General features: G+C 51.9%; 1 protein-coding gene across 7 annotated transcripts in view; it reads left to right on the forward strand.

Moving 5' to 3' along the window:
• The window catches only part of SCMH1 (Scm polycomb group protein homolog 1), a 64504-nt gene that overhangs the window by 23823 nt on the left and 13420 nt on the right, over positions 1-27261 (forward strand). For 5 of the 7 annotated variants that reach the window (XM_042022487.1, XM_042022491.1, XM_042022489.1 and 2 more), the window contains 7 exons: positions 81-315; positions 2946-3034; positions 3597-3840; positions 22296-22528; positions 23084-23210; positions 24233-24433; positions 25079-25264. In XM_042022487.1, the coding sequence (XP_041878421.1) occupies positions 81-315; positions 2946-3034; positions 3597-3840; positions 22296-22528; positions 23084-23210; positions 24233-24433; positions 25079-25264 (1315 nt within the window). Of the gene's footprint in view, positions 1-80; positions 320-2945; positions 3035-3596; positions 3841-22295; positions 22529-23083; positions 23211-24232; positions 24434-25078; positions 25265-27261 lie in introns of those variants that run through there. The other 2 variants (XM_042022494.1, XM_042022493.1) reach the window with 2 other exon arrangements.

Consider the following 27261-nt stretch of genomic DNA (forward strand, 5'->3'; position numbering starts at 1 on the left):
GTGCAGTACTGGCAATCCTGAGCTGGTGCCATGTACTGGCAATCCTGGCTCTGACTGGCCCTCTGTTCCACTCTTTGCAGTCCTACACTCCACCTGCAAACGAGTTCAAGATCAGTATGAAACTGGAGGCCCAGGACCCCCGGAACACCACGTCCACGTGCATCGCCACCGTGGTGGGGCTGACGGGCGCCCGCCTGCGCCTGCGCCTCGATGGCAGCGACAACAAGAACGACTTCTGGAGGCTGGTGGACTCTGCTGAGATCCAGCCCATTGGGAACTGTGAGAAGAATGGAGGGATGCTGCAGCCTCCACTGGGTGAGCTGGAGTTCAGCTGTCCAGCAAGGGTGAAATCGATGGTGGGGAAAGCTTGGGGGTTTTTATAGATCTGTGCTTGGGACACAGGCGCATGGCCTGCCCCTGCCTACTCCGGGATACATAAACCACACCAGGTCTGTATTTCCACACAGACACTGTGACATGGACAGAGAGGTCCTTTAGGGTGTAGATGAAAGAGGTCTCTGCAGCAACGTGAGCTGCTTGCCCTGGTTGCAGCTCAAGCTCAGGGTTGTGGCCCAGAGAAGCTGTGGTTGCCCCATCTCTGGAAGTGTCCAAGGCTAGGTTGGACAGGGCTTGGAGTAACCTGGGATAGTGGAAGATAGTCCCAGCCCATGGCAGAGGAGTGAAACTGGTTGATCTTTAAGGTCCCTTCCAACCCAACCTACCCTGTGATTCTAGGATTCAATACCAGCTTACCTGGACAGGAAACATAATGTCTGAAAAGGCTCACAGTGATTAAAGTCCTGTCTCATGTGAAGGGACACTTGCAAGAATTCATACTTATTTATTTCATTTTGCTTGGCTACAACTTTATAAATAGCCTGGACAGTCTAACACTTCTTCCAGTCTTGTCTTCAGTTAAACACACACCACTTTCCATTTTCTTTGATGCTAGCCAAGTGACAAGCTGATTTGCTGGTTCCTTCCTGATAATCAGCAAGATTAACCTCCTGCATTCCGCTGCCCAATAGTTTGTCTTCATAAATCTTTCTCTCCATTAGCATATCCCCAAATAATATTTTCAAGGCCAGGTTGGACAGGGCTTGGAGCAACCTGGTGTAGTGGAAGGTGTCCCTGCACATGGCAGGGGGTGGGATGAGATGAGCTTTAAGGTCCCTTCCAACGCCAACCATTCCGTGGTTGTGCTGCCCATCGCTTCCCGAGCCCTGTCCCGGCTGCGGTGCCGGGCCCAGCCCGCGGGGCCGTGGCTCGCTCCTGTGCCGTGCCGGGTGTGGCCAGCAGAGGGCGCGAAGCGCGGCCAAAGCAGCCCTGCCTGTGCCGGGGCACCGGGGCGAGCTCGGGGACGGCTCGGGCTACTCCGTGTGCCCGGCCCTGGCCTGTGTCGCCTGCTTAACCCTACGCCAGACAGGAGGGCAGGGTTGGGTGAGATACTGGGAAAAGTTTTTTCCCTGTGAGGGTGCTGAGGCCCTGGCACAGGGTGCCCGGAGAAGCTGTGGCTGCCCCTGGATCCTTGGAAGTGTCCCAGGCCAGGTTGGACAAGGCTTGGAGCAGCCTGGGATAGTGGAAGGTGTCCCTGCCCATGGCAGGGGAGTGGAACTGGATGATTTTGCACCCAGCATAAAGACAGGTAACAGAGCTAGTGCTGCAGTTGTCCTTGCTGCCTGCAGAGTGCAAGGGCTGAGAAAACCCAGCAAGGTTTTTCTGTTTCCTGTAGTATTTTCCATGTGCACACATCTGCTGCTGCTCTTTCTTTACATAGATCATTCCAGTGACAGCACCCAGGGAGCGGCTGGAGCTGGGCCAGGGCAGGCTCAGGCTGGAGAGCAGGGAAAGGTTCTCCCCCCAGAGGCTGCTGGGCACTGCCCAGGCTCCCCAGGGAATGGGCACGGCCCCGAGGCTGCCAGAGCTCCAGGAGCGTTTGGGCAGCGCTGCCAGGGATGCCCAGAGTGGGGTTGTTGGGGTATCTGCAGGGCCTGGAGCTGGGCTGGATGAACGTTGAGGGTCCCTTCCAGCTCAGGATCTTTTATGATTTACATAAAGTCTTTGCCACTCTGGGAGCTGAGCTCTCCCATCCCCTGCAGTTGTGGCTACTTGGGTTGGTTTCCAAGCTGATCTGACAGAGTTCAGGGCTGGCAGTGCGACCTGTGCTGAGCATTGCAACCTTGGCAAAGTTTTGCCATGTTCTTGGTCCAGGTCTGATGCCAGGATTACCTTCAAAACCCCACAAACACAGACCAAACACAGCTGAGCAGCAGAAATTGCCTGTGCAGGAAGATACACATTTAGCAAAGAAGATGTTCTGTGATAGCCTTCTGTTGGTTGTGTAGTCATAGTCAGCGCCATACATACTTCAGTGCATGTGAAACTGATTTTTTTTTCTTCCCATAAGCCACCTCTTGTTATTTCTCCACTTTTTTCACAGCAGGTGTCAAGCCAAAACCTGATATCCTTCTCTGTAATGCTTAAATCTGTTTCCCAGCCAAGTCACAGGCTCTATTTCTTCGAAATAACTTGCCTGCAGCTCACACTAGAGGTGGAGGAGGCCACCCAGAAGCTGTGATTCCCTGTTGAGGAAGAAATTCCATAGCCTGAGTGTGCACTTGCTGATTCATGTCTCCCCTGCAGCAGGATCACTGGAGCTGCCAGCACTGACGCTGCACAAAGTGCTCTGCCTGAATTGTCAATGGGTCAATGGGATTGTTATGATAAGTGAATATTGCAGTCAGACAGCTGTTTCCAGATGTTTATTTTCAATAACACAATGCTTTGCATTCAGAATACCTGGAAAAAGTCCCACCTGACTCCGGCATGGGAGGAGGGTGCTGTGGCATCACAGCTGTGTGAGTTCCCATCAGAGCAGACATGTGCTGCCAGATCCATTGACCTCCACAGTCTAAAAGTCTCCATCTCTGCTTCCCTCTCCTCAGGCTTCCGGCTGAATGCCTCCTCCTGGCCCATGTTCCTTCTGAAGACTCTGAATGGAGCAGAGATGGCTCCAGTCCGGATTTTTCACAAGGTATTTCACTGTTTGTGCAGATCCTTCTGGCAATGGCCCCTTCGCTGCAGAGCACCAAACTCAGAGCTGGTGTCTCATGAGAGATGTGCTGGTCCCAGAGGAGGTGACATTGCACAGCTCTGCCTCGGTGCTGCTCTAGGAGAGACCTGTGTCCTCTCCAGCTGTATTGTAGCAATGTCAAGATGCAGCCAGAGATCTGCCAAGGAAGTGCCTTGGCTTCAGTGCTCGGGCTTGAGGCAGGAGCTGGTTTTTCACTGGAGCTGCAGGTGCTGCTCAAAGTGGGGAATGCAAGGTGGGAACATCAGCACTGCTCTGAATGTCCCACTCCGTGCGTTTGGTCCAGCCTAGGGCAGAGCAGTGGGTAGTGGACTTTGCTGCCTGTTGGTTAAAGGGCAGTGGCTGTGTAGCCCAGCCAGTGTGTGCACACCTATTTGGGTTCAAATGCAGCCCACTAGCACCCTTCAGCTGTTCATGGAGGTGAGTTTGCTGGTGAGGGCACAGCCCTGGTGTGGGGAGGCAGTGGCTTATCCCCTTTGAGCATATATTCCACTTCTTCTTGTAGGAACCACCATCTCCTTCCCAAAACTTCTTCAAGACAGGTATGAAGCTGGAGGCAGTGGACAGGAAGAACCCTCACTTCATCTGCCCGGCCACCATTGGGGAGGTGAGAGGTTCTGAGGTCCTCATAACATTTGATGGCTGGAGAGGTGCCTTCGATTACTGGTGCCGATATGATTCCCGGGACATCTTTCCTGTAGGCTGGTGTTCGCTGACTGGAGATAATCTGCAGCCCCCTGGTACAAAAGGTAAGGCCCACGCTGTTGCTTAGCTGTCTTTCTCCTCCACTCAGCTCTCAAAGAGCAGCAAAGCAGGCAGAGACTGGCAGCAAGGACATCTGGGTGCCCTGTCTGGTTTTTGTGCTGCTTCATGCATGGTAAAGGTACAGGTGATCAGACCTATAGCACTGGAACAGCCTGGCACCAAGGTGCTGAGGAGCAGCTATCCATAAAGATGGGCGGGATGATGGCTCTGGGGAGGGATGGTGCTGTACAACATTGCTGAGGTCTGCTCCTCCCCAGGAATTTCCTTGCAGTTTTTCCTGCGCCTTTGAACCACATTTTCCTGTGGAGTTTTTCTCAGAGGGACTGGAATAATGAGAACTGTGAATTGCAGGACTGCGCCTCTTTGTACTTTGGGCAGTTTTCTTGCTCTGCCTTATGCTGTGAACATGGACGAAGCAGGTGTGGAGCAGGTGGTACCTGCCGCATTCCCAGGACTGTGATTGCTGAGTAGGAGCAGCACTGGGGAGCTTGCTGCCTTGCAAAGGTCTGAGCCATGGCTGGTTTGATTCTCAGATGTGTCTCAAGCTTTCTCACATCACAGTTGTGTTTGGGCCCGGGGGGGCTGTCACTGTCCCCAAGCACATCCCTCTGGCATTTGTTGGCTGGCAAGCCCTGCACGTGCTTGTCAATGAAATGAGGGGCGGGAGAGCAACCTCTCTGCCAGAGCTGAAGGATTGCTTAGGAAAGGCATTTCTCTGATGAGACTGTTCCTCTTAGAAATCCTGGGTCAGCTCATGCTGCCCTGTCAGGCTGGCGCTGCCCTGTGTCCCTGACGTGGGCCAGGTCTGCGGGCCAGGTCTGTGCTCAGGGCTGCAGGGCTGGTGTCAGTGGGCTGCCTGAGATGATCTCCCATGACCTGTGTGCAGGCAGAGCTGTGGGCTCCCCTCGGGTGGGGATGATTCCTCTTTATCTTGGATTTCTTCATTTTGCCTTGATGTTCCCAGCATCTCCCTCTCTTCTTGCTGGTTGTTTGTGTCCCACCTGCTGCTGCCCTGCAGGCTCTGCAGAGCACTGGGGCCCTCTCGGCCAGTGCCTGACCCCTCCAGTGGTGCCCTGCAGTCAGGGGCTCTCACCACGCTCTCTCCAGGGTGCCTCTCAGGTGCTGCATGAGTGGCTAAAGACATGTTTGTGTTGTGTGGGAGCTTTCCTGGCAGTAACCTGGGGGTGGAATGTTTCAGGAGCACGGTGGAAGCCGCCTTCTCAGGAGAAGTGGGAACCTCTGTCTGACCCACGGCCCCAGCACAGGCAGCTCTGCTCCTCCCTGGCCTCCCCTTGCCAGGGGCTGAAGCTGTGAGTGAGCAGAGCCCAGTCAGTTATCCAGAAACAGCACCCCATTGTGCCATCCTGGGAAGCTTGTGCTTTCCCCCTTGGCAGGTGGCACTGACAGCTTCTCCCTTTCACATTGGCTCCATGTGCAGTGACTCTGCACTTCCTGCTCATGTACAAAAACAGTGACCCCAAAAGTCACATCTCCCCACTCACAGGCAGAGGCAGCCCTCACTCTCAGGCAGATTTCTGCTCTCTTTGTCCTTTGTTTTCAACTTGTGGGACAAGAGTAGGGGTTGCCAGGGGTTGCATGAGCCATGGTAAAAATGCCAGGGAGTTGAGATCAGCCTTGTCTTTGTGGCTTTACTTCTCCCTCTGTGACTGTCTGCTCCCTTTCCTGCCCAAGAATTTCTGACTTCCACTTTGTGGGTTTAAACCAAAAGAGGAGAGTACTGGGAAGTTTCTCTTTTTTAATGAAATTCCTCCTGTGTTTCCTCACTCCTCAGCCCTGCTGTGGTGGAGGGTTGATCACAGTCCTCCCAGACCTGAGCGTGCTGCTCTTGGCAGGGTTGGAGGACACATCACCACAGAGGACTCGCCCTTTCCTTGAGCTCCAATAAACCTTCTCCATGTGCCAGCCTAGAGCCTGCAGGACTGTGTGGTGGAGTCGGGCAGTTTCCCTTTCCTGGTGGGAATTCCTCCTAAAGAGCACTGGAGAGACATGCAGGGGATCAAGTGCTGCTGTGCTAGTACTGGTCTGTGCTCATATACTGGACTGACCGTGTGAGGTCCTTGTGGAATCTTGTGAAGAGCTAACTCCATGGAAGGTGAGGAATCCTGTGAAGAGCCAACTCCATGGGGAATGACGGCTTCCTGGGGCTGAGCAAAAAAAAGCCTCGTGGAATGAGCTCACGTTCAAGGGAAGCAGAACTTCAAAGAGGGCAGGCATGTTTATTTAACACTGGTAACTCCATTCAGCTCTAATCTGACTCTGCTGCTGGCTGCCAGCAGAGGTGGAGGAGCGCAGGGCTTCTCCCAGGCATGGTCCTTCTCCGTCTCCGAGCCCTCCCACTCCCGGCAGTGTTTGCTTAGCTGGAGTGGCTGGGCAGGGAGCTGGTGGAGCTGGGGCCCAGCCAGCCACTCCGGGGAGCTTTCATGAGGGCACGTGTGTGTGTTAAGGAAGGAAAGGGAGGTCAAACAGCGCCGAGGAGCAGCCTGCACACCCACTTGGTAATTCCATTGCTGCCTGCTGGCTGTGCAGCAGCCTGCTGGGAGAGCTCAGTGGCCAGATGGCTGTGGGCTCCCAGGCGCCTCCTGGAGCTCCTGTCCAGATGCAGCACACCTTGGAGCTGGGGGATCCAAACCAACACACACCACACAGGGGAAATGTAGTTCTGGGAGTGCCTTCGCCCATGGTGGGTCCTGGTCCTCTCTCCACGTCGGCTATAGGCTGGGGATAGATGTTGGCTCTGCTGGACTACAGAGCAGGGTGGAATGTGGAAGAGTTCATCCTGTGCATCCTCAGCTTCTCCACCTCAGCCTGGCAGCCATTGGGGGGGGCAGGTCCCAGTGGCTGTCCCAATGGGTGGGGAGTTCTGTGCGTGTGCAGCAAACTTCCCTCAGCATCCCTCCCACACCACTGGGGTGCTCCCAGGGTTGTTCATTGGCCAGGAATCCCTACTCCACTCCTCATACATGGTGTACAGCATCTTACATGTCTTTTCATGCCTCTTCTACATGTGCTTTTTTACCCTTAAATACATATCTGGGCTTTTAGGAATGTAAAGTGAAGTGGACTTTCTGTTCAGCTGAGCTCTGGCTGGGAGCCTGGAGCTCTGCTCAGAGGGTGTAGAGTCAGAGAACATCCTGAGCTGGAAGGGACCCACAAGGATCGTCCAGTCCAACTCCTGGCCCAGCACAGCACAACCACAATCAAAGCTGAACATCCTCTGCTGTTCTTTCTCACTTGTTTTCTCCAGGTACCTCCCAGGACCATCTCTCAGAACTCAGAACAATGGGTAGGCTGGTTCAGTGACAGCTGCTGCACTTCCCTTGCTCAGGACTTGTGGGGTCACTTCAGAGTTTCAGAAATTAGGGGATTTTAACTGTTCCTGGAAGAGCTGCTTGCATGATTGCTCTTACTGAGTCAAGCACTCATCCTAGAGAAGTACTGACTGAGAAATATTTATCTGTCACAGCACACAGACATAAACCAGCTGAATTAAGGTTACATGGGGCTTCCTACAACGTTCTGGTGCACAGTGGGGTCAGTTTCAGAATGAGGGCAAAGCAGAGGAGAGAGAGATGTCTCCCCATCTTTAGATACTGCAGCACACAAAAGCGAGGCCGGAATACATTGTGTGCACATTGCTAACAACATGGATTTTTGTCAACAGAAGACCCTGAAGGTGTGTTGGGTGGGGAAGGAGTTACCCACATCTTCCAGGTGTGTGTGCTTTCCCACTGGAGTTAGATAGTGATCCAGCTGGCATTACAGCAGGTACAGAGTAGGTGGCTGATGTTCCTCAGGCCAAGAACTTCAAGGTTTAGGTGTTTGATGCACATAAGGAGTGCACGAGTCTGTGCACTGTAGCAATAGTTGGTGGAATGGTTGGAAGTGTAATTTGGGAGGGAAGCAGAGATTGAAGGAGGAAAATGTGTATGTCAGGTGTGGTGGGTTGTCCTGGGAGCAGCTGAGCACCCCCAGCCACTCACTGCCACAGTGGGATGGGAGAGAGAATCAGAAGGGTAAAGGGGTGAAAACTGATTGAGGTACAGTTTAACAGGTAAAGCAAAAGCTGCAGGTGCAGGCCGAGTCAGACAGTCACTGCTCCCCCCTGCAGGCGGGTGCTCAGCATCCCCAGGAGAGCCGGGTCCATCCCATGGGCTGGGGACTGGGAAGACAAACACCCTGGCTCCATCCTCCCTTCTCCCTCCTTCCCCAGCTCTACATGCAGGGCATGGAGCTGTAGGGTCTGGGGCACCCCTGGGGCAGTGGGGTCTCAGCTGTGCCCCCTCCCAGCTCCCTGTGCCCCCCAGCCCAATGCTGGCCATGGGAACAGAGCAGAGCTGGGCTCTGTGCAGGCCCAGCCCAGCCCAGCTGACCCGTGGGGTGCTGTCAGCCCTGCCTGGGGCACAAAGCCCAGCACAGCAGCACCCGAGCTGCTACTGCAGAAGGAGAACTCCAGCCCAGCCAAACCCAGTGCTTTGGAAAAACTTTTGCATGCATTTTACTTCTTCTAACCATCCTTCTGCTTGGGAAGCCTGTGGGCTCTTAGGACAGGTCACTGCCATAAGTGGAGAGTGCATGTGGGAAGCTGCTTTGGAGAGTCCCTCCCCATTATAAGCAGTGCAGAAAATCGATATTTAGGATCGACCTAAAGAATAAGGGTGGTTGTTTAGTTACTTTAAATCATGGCTGGGGAGAAAGAGAGAAGGAGATGCACACAGAAATGGAGGTGCTGCTGCTGAGCTTCAGGGAAACAAAGAGGAAAATAATTGTGATAAAAATCGATGAGAAAAAAGAGAAAGAGATAAGAGGCTGGTTAATGATTGTAGTTTCTGAGGCCACCTGCTCTTAGCAGGGAGGTGGGATGAGGGAAATCCCCCTCAGCCAAGGCATGGTTCTGTAGAGATGAGTGTGTCTGCCTCTGTAATTCATGGGAAATGTGGGAGTTCACAGCTGATCACAGACTGGAAGAAAGCTCAGTTCTTTGCAGTCAGGGAAGCAAGCACACATTGGTACAGGATCCATGGAAAGTTACTTTCCTTTCTGAAGTGGTTTGTGGGATGGAGAACTGTGAGGCCCTGGGGGAAGAGCAACTAAAGCAGCATCTTCTCAGGTACTTCTGCATGGAAGCTTTGTGCTCTGAGCTCTTCACCTGAGGAGCTGGTGACTGAAGGGTCCCTTTCTGCCAGGTAAAGGCACGTGGGCTGGGAAAAGGGCCTGGGCAGGTGGGATCAGGGCTTCCTGCCTGGACGTGTGATTGTGGGCTCAGGCATCTGAGAATTCCCACAGGATCTGTCTTTGCTCAAGAAAGGGCTCTTACTTAAACACCAGCTTTAAGTTTTGAAGAAGTGTGGGCATTTTTCTAGGGTTTGTGCCACAGTATCAAGGTCTTTAGCTGGGATTTGGTCCAAAAACTGTGAGACCTTTACAGGACCCTCTTACAGCTGAGTGCCAGTGGCTGTGTGCACAATCCCAACAGTGCTGCTGCTGGGGGATGCTGTGGCAGTGACAGTCTTCCTGGCCTTTGAAATCAGCTCATTTTCTCCGTCCTCAGAAGTCTAGATTTAATCCATACCTGTGGAAGGACCTTCCCCACACACACACATACGGACACCTCTTTCTCTGTAACAGCGTCCTTTAAACCTGCTCCCACGTTTCACGTGTTACTGCTGGAGGGCAAGGAAATACTGTCACCTTGAACACAAGGATGCAGGGACACACCTGCCCGGGGACACGGGTAAAGCTCTCAGTGTCTGTAGCTCAGAAGGTCCCTGTGCTGTTCCTCCATTTGGGCTGTGCCCTTGGCTGATGCTGAGTTGCTCTGGAGTTCCTGCTGGGTTTGCTATTCCCTATTCCACCCTTCTGGATGCTCTGTGACAGAAGAGGGGTGACTCCGTGCTGTGGGAGAGGGGCAGCAGTGAAAGCGTTAAGATTGGGCGGGCAGAGCTGGAAGCTGCTTCAGCTCTGGAATTTGGAGGACTGGAATTGCTGCCTTGGCACGAGCCCAGCTGGCAGAGAGCCCCAAGCCCAGGCAGGCAGGGCAGAGCTAACACAGAGCTCGTCCTCTGCCACCGTGCCAGTGCTGGTGGGAGCTGGGCGAGGGCTCTGGGGACACTGGTCAGTGCCTGCACAGGTCTGTGTGGGCTGTCAGACCCTGCTCGCTCTGCCTGGGCTCGGCTGCTGCCTCCTCTGCTGGCAGAGCAAGCAGATGTGAATAGCTGCAGATAGTTACCGTGGGGATAGGCTGAAAAGGAGCTCCATCCAGGCCGGGCTCACAGCTCTGTGTTACCTCGGGACTGGAGCTGCCTGCAGCAGCTGCTGCAGTGACTCCAGGGGGTTACAAGATTCTGGCCCTGGATAGAAAGTTCATTAAGTTCTTCATTTCTCATCGCCATTGCTGCCATGTGATTTATTGTTTAACTGCTTCGTCTCCTCAAAGGAAGATGATGATCAGCTGCTAGGTTTCCTGCCCAGGGGCAAAGGTAATGTGTATTTTTTTATTTTATTTTGGATATTGCCTGGTTTCTCTTCCTTCTTCAGGGTGAGAACATAGTGGTGGGAAGAGGAGCCTCATCAGGAGTAGTTGGCAGGGTAACACTCAGGTGAGCGCCTGTGCTTTCCTGCTTGAAGGACATGGGAAAATACTAATTACTGTCTCTTCAGGACTGAGCTGGGATTTGGAGCTCCCACATCAAGCTGGATGATGTTGCTTTGCATTGACATGGCCGGTTTGGGGTCCACACAGGTGGGGCTTATGCACCAACAGCAGCAGGAAGGAGGGTCCACAGAGGAGCTCAGGTTTTTATCCATGAGTGTAACTCACAAGCAGCCCTGGTACCTGGGTGGTGCTGCTTCTCAGACTGCTGTTGGAAGATCCCAAGAAAAATCTCTTGAGCTGTTTGGAGCACAGAGCCAAGGCTCTTTGTAGTGACGCTGCCTCGGCTTGGATGTGTGTCATGGAAGATGTGTGGGGTTGGGAGGTTCGGGGCCTTGGATAAGGGAGCCCAGCACTGTGGGAGGCTGTGGGATGCCAACAGTGCCTGTGGCTCAGCAAACACCGAATCTGTGGCTCAGTGGGAACCATGGCTTGTCAGAGACCTGAGATTGCTGTGTGATGTCTTGGGGCTGGCAGGAGCCTCTGAGAAGAGGAACTGATCTGGGAAAAGCAGCTTCCTCTGGTCCCCTGCCTGTCCTTAGTCTCAGTGTCTAGACCTTCCTCTCAACTTGACTTTTCCTTGTTTTATTTTGAAATACTTCATATCCCAGAGAAGCTGGGTTTTGTTCAGGATGTTGCCTTCCCTTTTCCACCATGCTTCCTGGCCCAAAATGGGGTTTCAATATCTCAGGGTGTTACTGAGTCTTGGCAGGAGGTTTCAGCAGGACCCTGCTGTTGGAAGCTCCCTCTCTTTGGTTTAACAGCACTGGTCATCACTTTATTTCCACAGGGTCTCTGACCAGTAACAACACTCCTGTTAACTGGGACATGGTGCAGGGCTGTGCCTGTGCAGGCTGGAAGTCTGAGTGCTTTCAGGATGGAGTTGGACAGCCACAAGGAAGAAGAGTATTCCAGGGCTGTTATTTATGGGGGTCTAAAAGTGCCTGACTCAGGAGGTCCTGAGCTGCTGGTTGCAGGCAGGGCTGGTGGCTCTGCCCAACCATCCTCTGCTGTGAGGTTCGGAAGCAGAGTGAAGTGAGCTTAAAGTATGGCCAGGGTGACAGTTTGTGTAGGACAACCACAGGAAGAGCAGAATTTCCCATCAGGATGAAAGGGTTTAAACGCTCAGTACTACGAAGCTTCACTTCAAGGATTTCGGGCTCCACACCTTGTTTCTGCCTGTCACCATATTCCAGCCTTGATGACAGGATCTTGGTCCCTTGTAAGGGTCCTGCTTCTCATGTGGGCACGTGCTGGAGAAGCCAGAACGATCGATCAGTCTCCTCTCACACAGGTCTGTAAAGGCTGCACACAGTGAGTCCTTAATCCCTTCAAGTTGGAAGGAACCTTAAAGCCCATCCAGCCCCACCCCCTGCCATGGGCAGTGACGCCTTCCACTAGCCCAGGCTGCTCCAGGCCCCATCCAGCCTGGCCTTGGGCACTTCCAGGGATGGGGCAGCCACATGGTTGTGGTGGTTAATGGGCTGGGTGTGATTGGAGCAAGGTGGGGGTAAATGGGAGAAACAGCCCCATTTTGGTGGGATTTTTGACAGTGATTCTATGGAAGCAAGAACATTACATCATCTTTTCATGACCTGCTGGGGAGTTTCTTCATTTTTTTGTTTCCTCCTCATTTTCTGGAGAGGGGAAGTAAATGCTTTTGAGCCCAGCTGGCTCCAAACCCTGGCTTTGGGGAACAGGCCTCAGTTGCCAGTGTGCATTTTTATGGAATCCAGGAGCTTCATCCTGAACACAAAGCCCCACTTGTTACAGAGAACAGATCTTTTGCAGCTTGTCATTGTTCTTCTCTTGATCTTTGGTATTTTTATAACTTCTGAACTTTAAAAAAGAACAGAAGTTGGAACAAACCACACCCACTGAGCACTCTCCTCATTCTTTGAGCACTGATAAGTTGAAGGTGTTCTACTAATATTTAACCCGGAAGCCAAAGCTAAAAAAAGAGCTTCAGAGAAGATCAGAACAAGCAGAAACCCCAGGAACTGCCCTGAATAACCTGAGTAGGGCAGGAATACAGAGCCATTCTCAGTGGGGTTTTGGAAACCCCCAGCAGTTGCCTCCCAGGTGCAGAAGATGTGATCAGCCAGTGTGGCTGTAGTGGTCTCTCATGGCACATGCTTTTACTGATGAGCATCCTTGATACAGCTGTGTATAAATAGCAGCAGAGCCACGCAAACTTCCCAGGGGCTGCAAATCTCTGGAGAAGCCAAAGCTCTGTCCTGCTGCAGGTGTGGCTCAGGTGGGCTTGGGCATGGTGCCCAAGCTGAGAGCTTGACAGGCAGTGGGCTGGTTGCTCACTAAGATTTGGCTCTGGGGTCTTGGCGAGGACCAGACATGGCAGCCATCGCTGGTGCTTTTGACAGTGCCCTGCAGGGACAGGCTCTGCTGTGGCCTCTCTTGAAGCACTGAGTCTGGAGGAGCTGCAGTGATGGCTTTCCTCAGGTGTGGAAATCAGTTGGTTTTTGTTGTCACTGTCTGTGTCAGGACCAAAGGTGCCAGTTCTGCTCATGCTCACTCTGCCAAACAGCTCCAGGGGTCACAGGTGGGCTCTTCTGTTGCTGCTGGGTACCCACTATGTGCCCATGGGCAGTGCCATGCAGGAGACAAAGCCTGGCTTTGGGGTAATCAAATCAAGTTTGAAGTTCAGATTTCTACTTGATTCTCTTCTCGCTTGGGCAATGCTGTTTCTCTTGGAGCTTCCTGGTTGCCCCTCAATCTCTCCTTTCACCCACTGGTGCATCCCCTTGGTCAGGAGCTTGAGTTTCAAATCTGCTGATGTGTTTCTCAGGCTGGAGCTGCCCAGCTCAGTTCTCATGTCCTTTCTGTAGTTCAGAATCTCTGTTTTAATTCCAAAGCTGCTTCACAGGTGATTAAAACAACACACTGCTTCAACAGTTTTGTTTTTTCACTGAAGAGCAGAAGATGAGGCTGTGATAGGGGGATCACAGCAAGCAAGAACCCAGGTTGTGTTGCAGCCAATTTATTTGGAATAAGAAATGGTGGGATGGGACAGGAGAAAAACTGCTGATTTGGGATGAGAAGAGGGTGATTGTAGACAAATCTGGCATTTCCTTGCCCTCTGCATTTGAACCATAAGCTGCAGGAGGCTCACTGCAGCTCCTTGTTGTCCCACCTGGGAGCTGTGTGGGAGGAGGAGCCGTGCTCCAGACAGGCTGGGGGAACTGGCGGCCCCTGTGTCAAGGAACATCTGGCTGGCCTTGAGAACTGGACCCAGAGATAAGTATCTGAGCACTGGAGAGGTAAAAACCAGTGCACAAAAGTGTGTGAGCTAAGGCCACCAGCTTTGTATAACTGGGCTGCAGTGGTTGCTGCACACTGGCTCCTACAGGTGAGTGTTTCTCTGAGGGTGATGAGGACACTGTGCAGAGAATAAATGGCAGCCGTGCTGCAGTCTGGGCTGTAATTCTGCTGAGGGCTGCCTGTGCAATCCACATGTGCACACTGAGTCCCTCGAGCCAGCCCTGCCGTCCAGAACTGCCATTCTTCTCCAGGGTGTAAATGCCTGTGCCAGGTCTGTTCCCAGCAGGATCCTTCTTCTCCTTTGCTTTGCCTTCGGGGAGCTGGAATGGAGGATGGCAGGGAAAAGAAGGGCTGAAGAAGCAGGAATGTGTTACTGCTCCTCCAGGCCTCAGATGTGTAATTGGCAGCCTGAGAGGTTTGTGGCTGGTTGTGCAGATGTTCCACAGTAAATGTGCTGAGGCATGAGGTGCTTTGAGCTGCTGTTGAGGGAGAACTTGCTTGGCAGCTCCAGTGGTGGGACAGGAGGCCATTTTCCCTGTCCAAGTGCCAGACTTTGCAGGGTTTTATAGGAAAGATGTGTGACTCGGTTTCCCCATTCATTTCCTAATGCTATTCAGTGGGTACAGTGCACTTAATTTCTTTCCTGTGTGGGGGAGCAATGAAGACTTGGGTTTGGGACTAAGGAAATGTGTGTGCTCAGCACAAAACTGAACACGACTTTTGCTGAGGACAACAGTTTGGGTATCCTTGCTCTGCACAGGCTGTCACTGTGTGTCTCTGATCATGAGCCAGCCACTTCTCTATGTTTATTTTGCCCTCAGCAGAGCAGGGATGGTGCTGACCCCGGGGCAGTTTGGGGGATACGTCTGTTGTGTGGCACATCCTGACACTGTGCTGTGTCTCAGAGCACTTCCCCTCACTGAGGAATATCTGCACATGGATGTTTATACCCTAAAATGCATCAATAACTGCCAAGTAACAATAAGAGTTACTGCCTCTGAAAGGATGCTGGAAACTGATTAAAACCATTACAAACTGTTGGATGTTGTGTGCAGAAGAGCCAAAGCAGTGTGAAGGAACTCTCAAAATGCTCAGTGTGACCAATGAGTTTTGATAGGACCAGTGAAGGGCAGTCTGGGGGGTCCTTGTGTGCAGCAGGCAAGGCAGAGCTGAGCCCTGGATGAAATATCCCCAGAAAGTCTGGAACTCTGTGGAAATGAGAATCCAGGCATCAGCTGCATGTTCGGGGACTTTTTTGCTTGATTTGAATCAGTAAAACGAGGATTTCTATTCAGTTGGTGACATCCAGGGTTCTGGTCTCTCATTTTTCCAAAGTGGAAGCTTTGTCTGTGGCTCTTCCCTGCCGCTGCTCTGCTGTTCTTGTTCAGTGAGCATTGCAGCCCAAGTTCTCTGTCCTGAAGGAGCACGAGGCATCTCAGAGCCCAGGGTTGTGCAGATGAAGGCAGGAGGGGGTTTCTCCACACTCACTGCTTTCTGTTTATCACCTGCTGTGTTCTCTCCCTTAAACTCAGTCTCTGCTCATGGGCTGCCACAGTCCTGCCTGCCCTGGAAGGGTGAATCCTTAGACTTTCTGAGCTCTCATCCCCTGATCAGGTTGCTCATGGATGAGCAGTGTGGATCCCGGTGCACCTCCCTGTATTCCCCGCATAGATATCTCTTCTCTTCAAGAATGAGTCTTTGCCCCTACCTCTTGTAATCCTTGATTTATGCCTTTAGAAACCTTTCTTCTTATCCCATGGCTCTGGAGGTGTTGTCAAAGCCTTTGGTGAGGATCTTGGAGGTAGATGGGCTGTGTCACATCCTTCCACGTGGTCTCTGGCCAGTCCAGACCCCTCCAGGTTTCTGTTGCAGTAGCTGGACTGATGCTGCCCAAGTGGCTCAGATTCCTCTTGGGGGCTGTGTTATTGAGTTAAAGCTTCTGTTTTGTTTTGGAAAATGTTTTAGCAGATGTACCTTGTGCTTGGGTAGAATTATCTGCTTGGGTTTAGCAAGTGTCTGGGTGAATGGGGCAGACGGAGATGCACCAAGGGCAGCCTTGGAGATGGAGAGGTCTCTAGGGTCCCAAGTTCTGGTGTTTAGTTGTGCAAGCAGACCCTGTAGGTCCAGAATAGGGTTTTTGTCTTCAGCTCCAGTAGCACCAACCGCAGTCTCCAGCTCTTTTCCACGTCTCTGTGTGTGGTTACAATCAGAGGTGGGACATTTGGGCTGCTTTGCAGTTCGGTGACTGCTCTGGCACTTGAGGCAAGTCACTGAAGCTCGGGTTGTCATGTGCTGCCCAACACCTCTGAGACGTGGTGCAAGGTCCTGGGAACACCTGCCAAGGTTTGCAGGATCCCTGCTGTGCTGCTTCAGGGAGCACTGGGTGTAGTTGCCAGTACGGTTTAGGGCACACGGGAATGCTGCTGTGAGACTGAAAATGTGACACTTGTGCAAATAGCAAACAGCAGTCGCTGGTATCACTGTGACTCTTGAGACTTTTTTTCCCCAGTTGTTTTATTTTGATAAATAAAACAACTGGAAAAACAAATAAAACAACCCTAAAAAATGGCACAGCTTGTGCTGAGGGATGTACAGTGGCATCTGCAGTGACAGAGCTCATCCGAGTGCATGCCAACAACTAGGAGAAGTGCTGCTCCAGACCATGCAGATTTCTAAGCCTTTTAGAAATGGGACACTGATGATGAATGTTCAGAGACTGTCTCAGGTTCAATAAATGTGCAAGGCATTGCTTTAGTTTGAAGTAACAGGTCTTCATGTACATGTGGATGTCCTGCCCAAAAAAGACATCATAATGCACCCCCGTGGTCAGGATGAGCAGGATGGAGAGTTTTGGGGACTGTGGGTTTGGGTTTCTTTGTGTGCTACTGTGTCACCACTGGCCAGGGGATTAGTGGATAAAAGAACCTTATTTCAGTAGTCAAAACCTGCAAGTAGACAAACCTTGTGTAAAAAGAAAGTGTATCTTAGAGAGCTGATCATGAGAACAGGTAGAACACACCAAATCCTGCAGCACTTGGATCCCTGCGCTGTGTGGGATATCTCCTCTAGTCTCTGCTCAAGCAGGCATTTCCAACTGGAGAGCACGAATCCCTGCAAGAAATACTGAATTATTAGAATAATTGCCTTCTCACCTTTAAATTCCAGGATTTGGAGTCGTGTTCTTAATCCCTGTCTTTGCAAGGAGCCCATGTCTCCCACCCATGCTCCAACCCTTTCTCCTGCGTTGTGTCTGCCACATCTGCTCAGAGCTCAGGACAGTCCATGTCTGGAGCCTTCCCAGGGCTTGTATTTCTGTCCCAGTTGTGCTCATGGTGGTCAGTGATGACTGTCTCTGCTTTGGGAAGAATCACAAGGATTTGAAGCTTTCACCTTTTACTCTGGTTCCTGTCCAGCTCCAGCCTTCAGGATGTCTAGGACTGAAATGCCTCATGCAAGGAGGAATTCAGCCAGATCTCAACAAGATTTCTGGTCTCTGACAAATTTGCTTATCTTAAATGGGTCTCTTTAACCCACCTCTGAGTGCTGCTTCTGCCCATGAAGTGCTGAAGATGGGACAAGGGGCAGTGAGCACCAAAGGACCACTGGAGGGGTGGCCTGCAGGACATCCATCAGAGGGGCTTTGGAGTGGGCATGAGTGGTGTGCTCAGAAACCTCCCCCTGCACTTCAGGACACTGCAGGGCCACTACGGAGATCTCCAGGGAGAAGAACATGATCTGTGGCTGCATCCGAGAGTACAGAGCCCTTGGCACGGAAAATGGGAATTTGGGATTTGTGCTCCTGCAGCTCTTGGTAAATGACCCTGGTAAATAAGAGAGAAAGGCAGGAAACCCTTCTGCAACTTCAACTTTTCTTTGTTCCATATTTTTCTACATGTTTTGACTTTGTAATTCTTGTCCCAAGGACATAATTTTGTCTTCTTCAAGCTGTGACAAGCCTGAGATAAGCTGAAGGGTGACAAATGCTGCTTCCTAGCATTGACTAATCCTCAGAGTGTGGATGGCAGAGTGTCCTGTAAGTAACAGTTTCAGTCACAGTGTGGCGGGCAGCTGCAGGTGCCATCTATCAGCTGACGGGATATTTTGGCATTAGGAAGTAGAGCCTGCAATCAGGAATCCTCTGTCAAGTCTCTGTTTCTGCAGAAAGCTCAGAACTATTGTTTAAACTAATCCTTCAGGGATGAATGACATCATCAGCGGTGCTCAACTTCTCTTCGGCTCTGAGTTCAGCCGTGTTTGATTCTGCATCTTCAGGGTGATGTTTCTCACTTTGGCAAATGGATCCGATGCCAGCCAGCCCAGCAAGGAGCCAGCCTCCCCCTCTGTGTCTGCCATTGTCCTGGATGCCTGTGTGATCCAAAACAAGACAGTTCAGCCAGCAGAAAATTTCCAATGATTAGTTTTCTGTCCCCTTAATGAGCTGAAGTAACCATGAGTTCAGATCCCTGAATAATTCAGGTCAGAAGGGATCTCAGGGTTGCATGGCTCAACTCCTCCAAAGCAAGGCCAGCTCTGGAGTTGGTTAGATTGCTCAGAGCTCAGGTGAGCACCAAAGCTGTGGCACAGAGAGATGCTGCTTTACTCAGCAACAGCAAATTGTTGATTTTTTAAGTAAGAGAGGCCCCACTTGATTTTCTGAAAATGTGGTTCCTCTCAGTAGCTTGTACAAGGAAGAAGAAAGTGAGAATGTCTCTGGCAGCTGCTCACTGTTGAGCTGGCACTGTCACCAGCTGAATCACAGAACATCGTGAGCTGAAGGGACCCACAGGGATCACGGATTCCAGCCCCAGGCCCTGCCCAGACACCCCAAATCCCACCCTGGGCATCCCCGGCAGCGCTGCCCAAACGCTCCTGGAGCTCTGGCAGCCTCGGGGCCGTGCCCATTCCCTGGGGAGCCTGGGCAGTGCCCAGCAGCCTCTGGGGGAAGAACCTTTCCCTGCTCTCCAGCCTGAGCCTGCCCTGGCCCAGCTCCAGCTGCTCCCTGGGTGCTGTCCCTGGCCCAGGAGCAGAGATCGGAGCTGCCCCTCGGGAGGAGCCGCAGCCCTGCTGAGCTCTGCCCTCAGTGTCCTCTGCTCCAGCTGGACACACCAAGAGCCCTCAGCTGCTCCTCCTGTGGCCCCTCCAGACCTTCCAACATCTTTTTGGTCCTTCTTTGGACACTCTTTGATAGCTTTAGATCCTTAATAATTAAGATGTAATAATAGCAATAATAAGATGCAATAAATGGAAGCTTTTGGCAGGTAAAGGAGACTTGGATGCAGACAGTGGTTGGAGCTGTGAGATAATACTGCTTGCTGGGCACAGCTATTTTCACCTCTGGAGCTCTGTGGGTGCTGGGGTGAATGCAGGCAGGGTTGAGTGCTGGGCACTGATCCCTCCACAGCAGTCCCATGTTTCTGGACCACATCTGCATGACAGCAGGGGCTGAAATGCTATAGAAAAATAACAGGCACCTGAAAAGAAACTTCAGGCTCCTTTAGGAAGCATCCAGTCACTGGAGTGGTGCTGGGGGGCTGAGGCAGAGTGTGGCCAGCTGTGTTTTGGGGGCTGCACCATTGATGTGTGGGTGCAGCTGGTGGGAGGACTCTGCTCTGGAGCTCTTGGTGTCTCCTTCTCACACAGCTCAGTGCATCTGGCAGGGCAAGAGAAATGTATTAACACAGGCTGGTGTTTGGTCAGATTCTGGTTCAAATCCAACAAAAAGCCAGGCAAGTCTGCTGGATCATGGGAGGATAAGACCTCATTTCATTAAATCACTCCGGGTCAGAAAAATTGCATTGCATCAGTCTGATGGAATCAGCCCCAGGGAAAACATCAGTGCCTGTCCAGGGCTGTGCTCAGGGCTGTGCTCAGGGCTGTGCTCAGCAGTACTGCTGGGCACACAGCACCAATCCAGGTCACAGTCTGTGTCTCTCTGTCCTGAGCTGGCTGCACATTTAGATGTAATTTAGCCTGTTTGGTGAACAGCGTCCCTTGCTGTGGCAGCTCCTCCACCCCTGCAGAAGCTGCAGCAGAGCTGGAGCTGTGCTGCCAGGGGCACAGGGTGGGAATTCCTCGGGGTGGCTGAATGACACGAGATGTCCCATCAAGGGATCTGCATGCACCCAGTTATGGGCTTTTATTCCTCAAATCCCAAAACCAATTCTTCAAGCCTGTCAAATTACTATTACCTGTACTGTCTTTACAGCTGAAGTGGGCAACAGATTTTCTTGCATTTATTTCACCAAAAGATGAAATAATTTTTTAACATAAAATTATACAGTGAAAGCTTGCACCCCAGGACTTCATCTGAGAGCAGTCTCCTTTTTCCTGGCACTGGGTTCCCAGTGATGTGGTCCCAGCCTGGGAGCAAAGGGTGCAGTCCAGCTGCTCTGCCTACTGCATGCCAACTTCCCAAATGCACCATTCTGTGGGTTTGTTACTAGTAAAACTGACAACATGGGTTTGCTTCACAGCTTGTCTGTAGAATTCTCAATTTCTCCTCCAGGTTGGAGAAACCTCAGCTTGGTTTAGACACTGAGCGTTGAGCAGATCTCAGATGAAATGCTTCCCTGCCCTGGCTTCCACATCCCTTGGATGTTTAACAGTTTCTTTGAAGTATGGAGAGTTTTAGAATCATGGAATCATGGAATGGTTTGGGTTGGAAGGGGCCATAAAGCCCATCCCATTCCACCCCCTGCAATGAGCAGGGACACCTTCCACTGTCCCAGGCTGCTCTAAGCCCTGTCCAGCCTGGCCTTGGGCACTTCCAGGGATCCAGGGGCAGCCACAGCTTCTCTGGGCAACCTGTTCATTTTATCTGTGTTTATTCTTGTTCTGTCAACTCATGGGATTCTAATAACGGGTTTACAAACATTTCTCTGCTGAGATCAGTCATTGCACACCTGAGGCCAGAGGCCCCACGATTCCATGATCAGCACCGGCCTTACATGAGCCATGCTTCCCTGCAGCTCAGTGTCAGATGTCACCTGGAGCAGGTGACACTCCTGAAGTACCATCAGTTGTAAGAAGTGCCTGAGCTATCATATTCATTTTCTTACCAGCAAAATAATCTTGCTGTTAATATTAACAGCTCAGACAAGGAGTAGTAAAACCCTATTTCTCCCACATTTCCTGTGTCTGCCTGACACAAAAAGTCTTTATTTGGGAAGTCAGGTAGATCCTGATGGCTATGTGCTTCTTCCCAGCTTCTGATACAGAATGCTAATGCAAAAAAACAAGGAAATAAAATTAAAACTAAACCTTTCCCTGCCCATGTGACAAGCAGAATGGGGCTGGATCCTGGATGCACCATGTTATTTGGGTTGGAAGGGACCTTAAAAGTCATCTCATTCCAACCCTCTGCCATGGGCAGGGACATCTTCCACTAGACCAGGTTGCTCCAAGCCTCGTCCGGTTTGGCCTTGGACACTTCCAGGGATGGGGCAGCCACAGCTTCCTTGTGCCAGGGGAATGAGTCCTTGCTCACAGTAACTGCTCATAAAATCCTCATTAAAGAAATCTTAATAATCTCTGTATATACCCACAGTTGTGCCATCCTGGTATCAATCTTTTATTGCACTCTCTTTCCCTGGCTAAGACTTTTTTTCCTTAACTACAAAGCCCCTGACTTCAAAAGTGTTTGCTTGGGTTTTTTCCTAATTCCTTGCCCCTATGTTGAATACACATTGAGGTTTCCAGATATGAGAAACAAGACATCCTAAAGATCACTCCGCAGTTTTCAAAATGCAGCAGGATTTTGTTTCTTTTTAGCAGAAATTTAAAACTGAAGCCAGCACATGTCTAGCCTTTAGCAGGCTTGGGAAAGATGATTGACCAAATTCAGGGGATTTGTGGGCAAGTATACCAGAAACCTGGTTTTGTCATGGAAAGAGTGAGAAGATAAGAAGGAGCAAACTTGCCTCTGGCAGTATGAGGGAGGAGCAGGGCAGCTGGTCCAGCTGAGATGAGATGTTGCTCAGGGCCAGGAACAGTAATCCTTGCAGGCAGCGAGGCTCGAGCTGGTCCCTTCCACTGCAGTTTGCTGGAAATTTAGGGATGGAACAAATTTGACGTCAGCCTTGAGAGAGGGGATTTCCAGTGTTTGCAGCGCTGCTCTGTGACTGTCAGACAGGTCTTGACTGATCGCTCCCTAGGAATGCTCTCGGAGCCTTTTCCGTGGTTGTTGGCAGGTCACCACTCGCAGAAGGAAGATCTGTAGGTGCCAGTTATTTTCAGGAAGGAAGGTATGGCTGCAAGCATGATCCTTCTGGAGCTCAGCCCATCCAGGTTAAGCCCCAGTGTCCCCCAGCTCGAGTGCTGACCCGGGGTCCATGTGTTGGGTTTTTACTCTGGCATGGAGAGCAGTCCCCCTGCCTAGGGGGCTGGGAGTACTCCAGGTTTTTCCATGTGACACTGTATAAAGATGGAGGCTGCTCTTGTTTTGATTCTCGCCTGATTTAATTACATTTGCTTTTTCTCTTTTTATTTCAGTTGTGATTCCAAAGAGCCCTTTACCTGCCTCCGAAGTAAACTCGGAGAAACCTAGCATGCACAGTAGCACAAAGACTGTTTTGGGGCATCAACAAGGGCAAAGGCGTCGCAAAACAGGGAAGAAGCGTGGTCGAACGACCAAAGCGCTAATCCACCACCCCATGCCTACACCCTCCAAGTCAGTGGAGCCTTTGAAATTCCCCAGAAAGAGAGGCCCCAAGCCTGGCAGTAAGGTAAAAGCTGATGCTGATGCAGGCGGGTGAACAGCAGGTGCTGCAGGTCCTGCCATGGGATGGTGCATGCGTGTGTTTGTGCACGTTTGTCTCAGCCTCTGGCTGTGTGACTGCAGCAAGTAGGAGACCGGAGGGGTACGTGGGCTGGGAGTATCCTCAGAGTCCAGCCCCAGAGCTGTAGAGAATGTCTGTGTCCTAAAAATCATTTCCATCAAGAACCCATGTCTTTGGAAGCACATTGGCTGTGGAGTAGCATGGCAGATGCTGGGAGCACAACAGGATGGCCAAAGGCTAGAATAAGCTCTCCCGTCCATTGTGTGTGGCTAGTCTGAGTCTAACAGAGGTGGCAGATCCCAGGCTTGTTATTTTTCAGGATTGTGGTTTGTAAAATACACACTTATTGCTTACTAGGTTCTTGAGACACCCCATCATCACCATCAGAAATGTGTCATGTTCCACAGTGCCTTGTCTGTTGGATGCAGAGGAGAGTATAGTGATCATGGGTGGTAAAGGAGAGCAGGGGTAAAAGGAGAAATATCTCCTCTTTTTCTGCAGAGGAAACCTAGGACATTGCTGAACCCAGCACCCACCTCTCCAACAACCAGTACCCCAGAGCCAGACACAAGCACTGTGCCCCAGGACGCTGCTACAATCCCCAGCTCTGCCATGCAGGCTCCCACAGGTAAGGAGGGTCTTGGACCACAGTCTTGACAGGATTGCACAGTTAGGAACTGCAGCAGGCAGACAGCAACACCCCAAGAGAATCCCATTTCTTCCTAAGCTGGTAAACCAGCAATCCTTACCACTCGAGAAAGGCTGGCCTGAGACAGGCACATGAGTCCAGATCAGCTGCTCATTTATCTCTCTCTGTCTATGTGGAAATAATGAAGTAGGAAGATTGCAGGCCCACCTGTTGAGTGCAAGGACCCCTTTCCCCTGCATGCTGGTGACTCCACAGCTCTCCAGGGACACTTGTGGCCCTTTGTGCCCAGGGGCAGTCGGGTGTACAGCACCCCTTGTGAGCCCCGAGCGTGAGCTCTCCCACACACTGCCAGGCACAGCTGCTGGAGCTGTGCAGGGGGCAGATGAGGTGCTGAAGGACTGCGATCTGCCCAGCTCCAGCCAGGATATCAAGGCACAGAGATACAGGAGGGAATTGGGGAGGAGGAGGAGCAGCAGTGAAGAGTGTATGCACTGCTACAGCTGAGGATGAATCTGGCCAGGAAAGTCGAATGCAAAGCTGCTTTTGACATGTTGAGTCAAGCACTGGACATGGGCTGAACCCTCTGTTTCCCCAGAATGTAATTTGCCGGTTTTCAGAGGAACCTAAAGAAGCCAGTTTCCCTAAAAAGGAAAGGCTGTGGGAACCCCTCGAAAGTGGGGGCTGCATTCCTTCTTCCCCTCTGAACATCACAGCCACCTTACCTGGCTGGCATGGAAACCACTTTATGGTCTGACTGCAGGGGAGAGCATGGGAGAAACAGCAGCAGTTTGGAAGGTGAGCATGAGGCAGGAAGATTTTGGAGGTGATTCCCCTCTAGAAGCGGCTCCACTGTGAGGATGCAAGTTAGGCAGTCGTGGTGGATTCACTTTGTGAGCGGTTGGACAGTCTTAAAATCTCAGCATCTCTCAGGTTGGATTTTAGGCATCTGTTTCTCGCTTTCTTGAGTGGGTTAATGGCAAACACATTTCTCATCTTGGCAGTTTGCATTTACTTGAACAAGAACGGCAGCACTGGGCCCCACCTAGACAAGAAGAAAGTTCAGCAGCTGCCAGACCATTTTGGACCAGCTCGAGCTTCTGTTGTCCTGCAGCAAGCAGTACAGGCCTGCATTGATTGTGCTTATCATCAGAAAACAGTCTTCTCCTTCTTAAAACAAGGCCACGGGGGAGAGGTCATCTCAGGTGAGAACGGGCCCGCAGCACTTTGCCTCCAGAGAGGTTGTTGCAAGAATTCTCTCTTTGGAAGATGTCTGTCCTGAAGCTCGCTGCAGCCACAGGCCAGGGGCAGACAGAAGAGTTCTGTCTTCTCTTTCTTGCCACACATCTGTGTCAGTGAAGCAACAGCTGGCGGCTGACTCAGAGCGGAGCAGTTCCCATGGCCTGCGGGCACAGCTGCTGGAGCAGGCAGTGCTCAGTCCTGGCATCAGCCTGGGCAGCAATCCTGCTGCACTGCCCGGCCCCCCGCGCTGCCCCAGCCCTGGGAGGAGCCACAACAGGGGGGATTCCTCACCTCCTCACGGAAAGACAAGAAATACCCCGGGTTTTAATTTTCCTTTAAGCCCGTGCGTAGCCGGATCTGCGAGCGCAGGCCCCTCCTCGAATCCGTTCCATTCCCTCGGACGTGGCTCCCCTGGCGCTGCTGCCCCGGCCCCGTGCTGGGTGCAGCAGGCCGGTCCTGGCCTGCCCCGGCAGCGGAAGGCAGTGGCCTTGTTGGCTCTAGACAGCCCAGCGATGCCGAGATCCAGGAGCTGGCTGTGCGGCCCTGGGCGTAGCCTCCCGCCTTCGCGGGGGGTTCACGTGTTGGGCTCTGTTTGTTTCTGTCTCCAGCTGTGTTTGATCGGGAACAGCACACTCTGAACCTGCCAGCAGTAAACAGTATCACCTACGTCCTCCGCTTCCTGGAGAAGCTCTGCCACAATCTGCGCAGTGACAACCTCTTTGGGAACCAGCCTTTCACTCAGAACAGCCACATGCAGCGCTCACACGAGTACGACCACGACAGGTATCTACCAGGTAGGAGCTGGGGCGGGGGCGGCACTGTAGGGACCCAGGTGCTCCGTGTCTTAACCCAGATTTTATCTCTATCTCCGGAGGAGGCAGGCCTGTGTTCCAGAGCCCTCTCACAGGGCTCATTACATCACACCCAGTGTTGTGCACATGCCCACAGGGCTCTTGTTGTGCAGGATTCCAGTTGCATTTCCTGCCTGTTGGTTTGGTTTCCATCTCGGCTGTAGGTTTCCGCTCATCCGTGCTGTCTCCTTGTCTTCCCTCCTTTCCTCATCCTGCAGTCCGTCCGGCTTCCTGTAATCTGATTATGGTGACTTCACAGAGCTAGGAATTCAGGTGAAAGGCTGCATGAGAAGGGAGAGTGATAATGTGCAGCAGGTAAACTGGAATTAGAAATTAATTAAAGCAGAGTGGTTTCCATGCTGGCCGTGGATCTGCTGCCAGCAGCCAGTGCATTCAGCCCTCGGTGACAACATGGCCTGTTCAGGGGTGATGCTCATGCAGCAATCCGAGGCAGAGGTGGTTTTGTTTCCCTTGGCGTGGCATTGAAGCAGCTCACCCCAGCAAGACAGTTCATGCCACAGTGCGGATTGTCAGGCTGCAGAACTGCTCTGAAGGAGAAGCAGTGGCAGCAAGCCTGGGGTGATGGCTGCCCCACAGGCTGTCTGGGGGCTCTGGGGGAGCTCCTGCTCCAGGAATGTCAATTGTGGAGAGGATCAAAGCTGTCTGCACCCTCTTAGGTGGTTGACAAGTGCTGATCTCCTTTCCTGTCTTGCTTTCTTCTCCCTCTAGTCAGCAAATAGCTGTGGTGTTGTTTGAGGTCTTTCCAAAGTTAATCCTTTCCATAATTATGGCTCTGGCAAGAAAAGCAAAAGTTGTATGAATGTAAAAGGGTGGGAACTTAGGAAGAACTGTATAAGGAGAAGTTGTTAAGCATGAGGTGTGGGGACAACAACCAAATGCCACAGTGCTTCCATTCATTGCACCTCACAAAGCACCTTAGGCAGAGTCTAGAGAGCGAGAGGATCTTCCCATCCTCTGCTTCCTCCAAGGCTGAGCAGAGCCTTGCTGGAGCCAGCAGGGCCGGGAGCAAAAGCTGTGCTGTGAGAAGAGGAGCTGTAGGAAATGCAAGGACAGGAGCAGCATGACTAGTTACTGGGACTGGAGGCTGTCCCCTGAAGAACCCTCAAACAGAAGAAATCCCCATGTTTCAGTGTGGGGGTACCCTGTCATCATGAGACGGAGCAAATACAGAGTGGGAGGGAAAGCACCCAGGTCTGGGCATGGATGAGAGGACCCTGTAGCTCACACACGGAGTTTCCAGCCTCCATGAGAGGTCAGTGGTGGCTGTGCCAAGAGTTGGGCTGCTGGGCAAGATGGAAAAGTATAAATCAGAATTCAGGGAAACTCAGGCAGAGCACCGGATCTGACACGATGCTGAGACCTGCCCATCCTGAACTCTGATTCAGAGTGTTTGCAGCACTTAAAGAAAAACTGACCACAGTCCAAAGAAGTGACAGCACCTAGTCCTGCACTTCATCCTGATGTCTCAGAGCTTTTTGGGCAACACCTTTCTCAGGCACCTGAAAGAAGGTGGTGAACATTGTTATCTACACATTACAGTGGCTTCTGGTGAGGGCAGGGAAAGAATGCCAGTGATTCTGGGTGGTATGGGCTGGTCATGGAGGAATGAGGGTGCAGTTGTACATCCTTAAATCACAACAGATGTCAAGGCTGCTGTGGTCTCACCTTCAGCTCTACATGTCCTGCCTTGTTTCCTTTCCAGTACAGGAATGTACTGTATGGGGCTGGTTCTTCCTGTAAATGGCCACTGGTTAGGACTGGGAGCTGGTCTGAGTTCCCAGAGCAAACTGGCTTTGCAGGAGCACCCCTGTGGGTGCCATGGAGAACTGGTGTGTGTGCTTGGGGCAGAGGGAAGGTCTGCAGCAGCCCTTAGGTCAGCAGTGTCCTGCCATTCTGCCTTACTGAGTAGATGGAAATAA

The sequence above is a fragment of the Corvus kubaryi genome, unplaced genomic scaffold (assembly GCF_017639235.1).
Source record: "Corvus kubaryi isolate FWS band 111438036 unplaced genomic scaffold, C.kubaryi_AGA036_p1.0 37209, whole genome shotgun sequence".
Classification (NCBI taxonomy): Eukaryota; Metazoa; Chordata; class Aves; order Passeriformes; family Corvidae; genus Corvus; species Corvus kubaryi.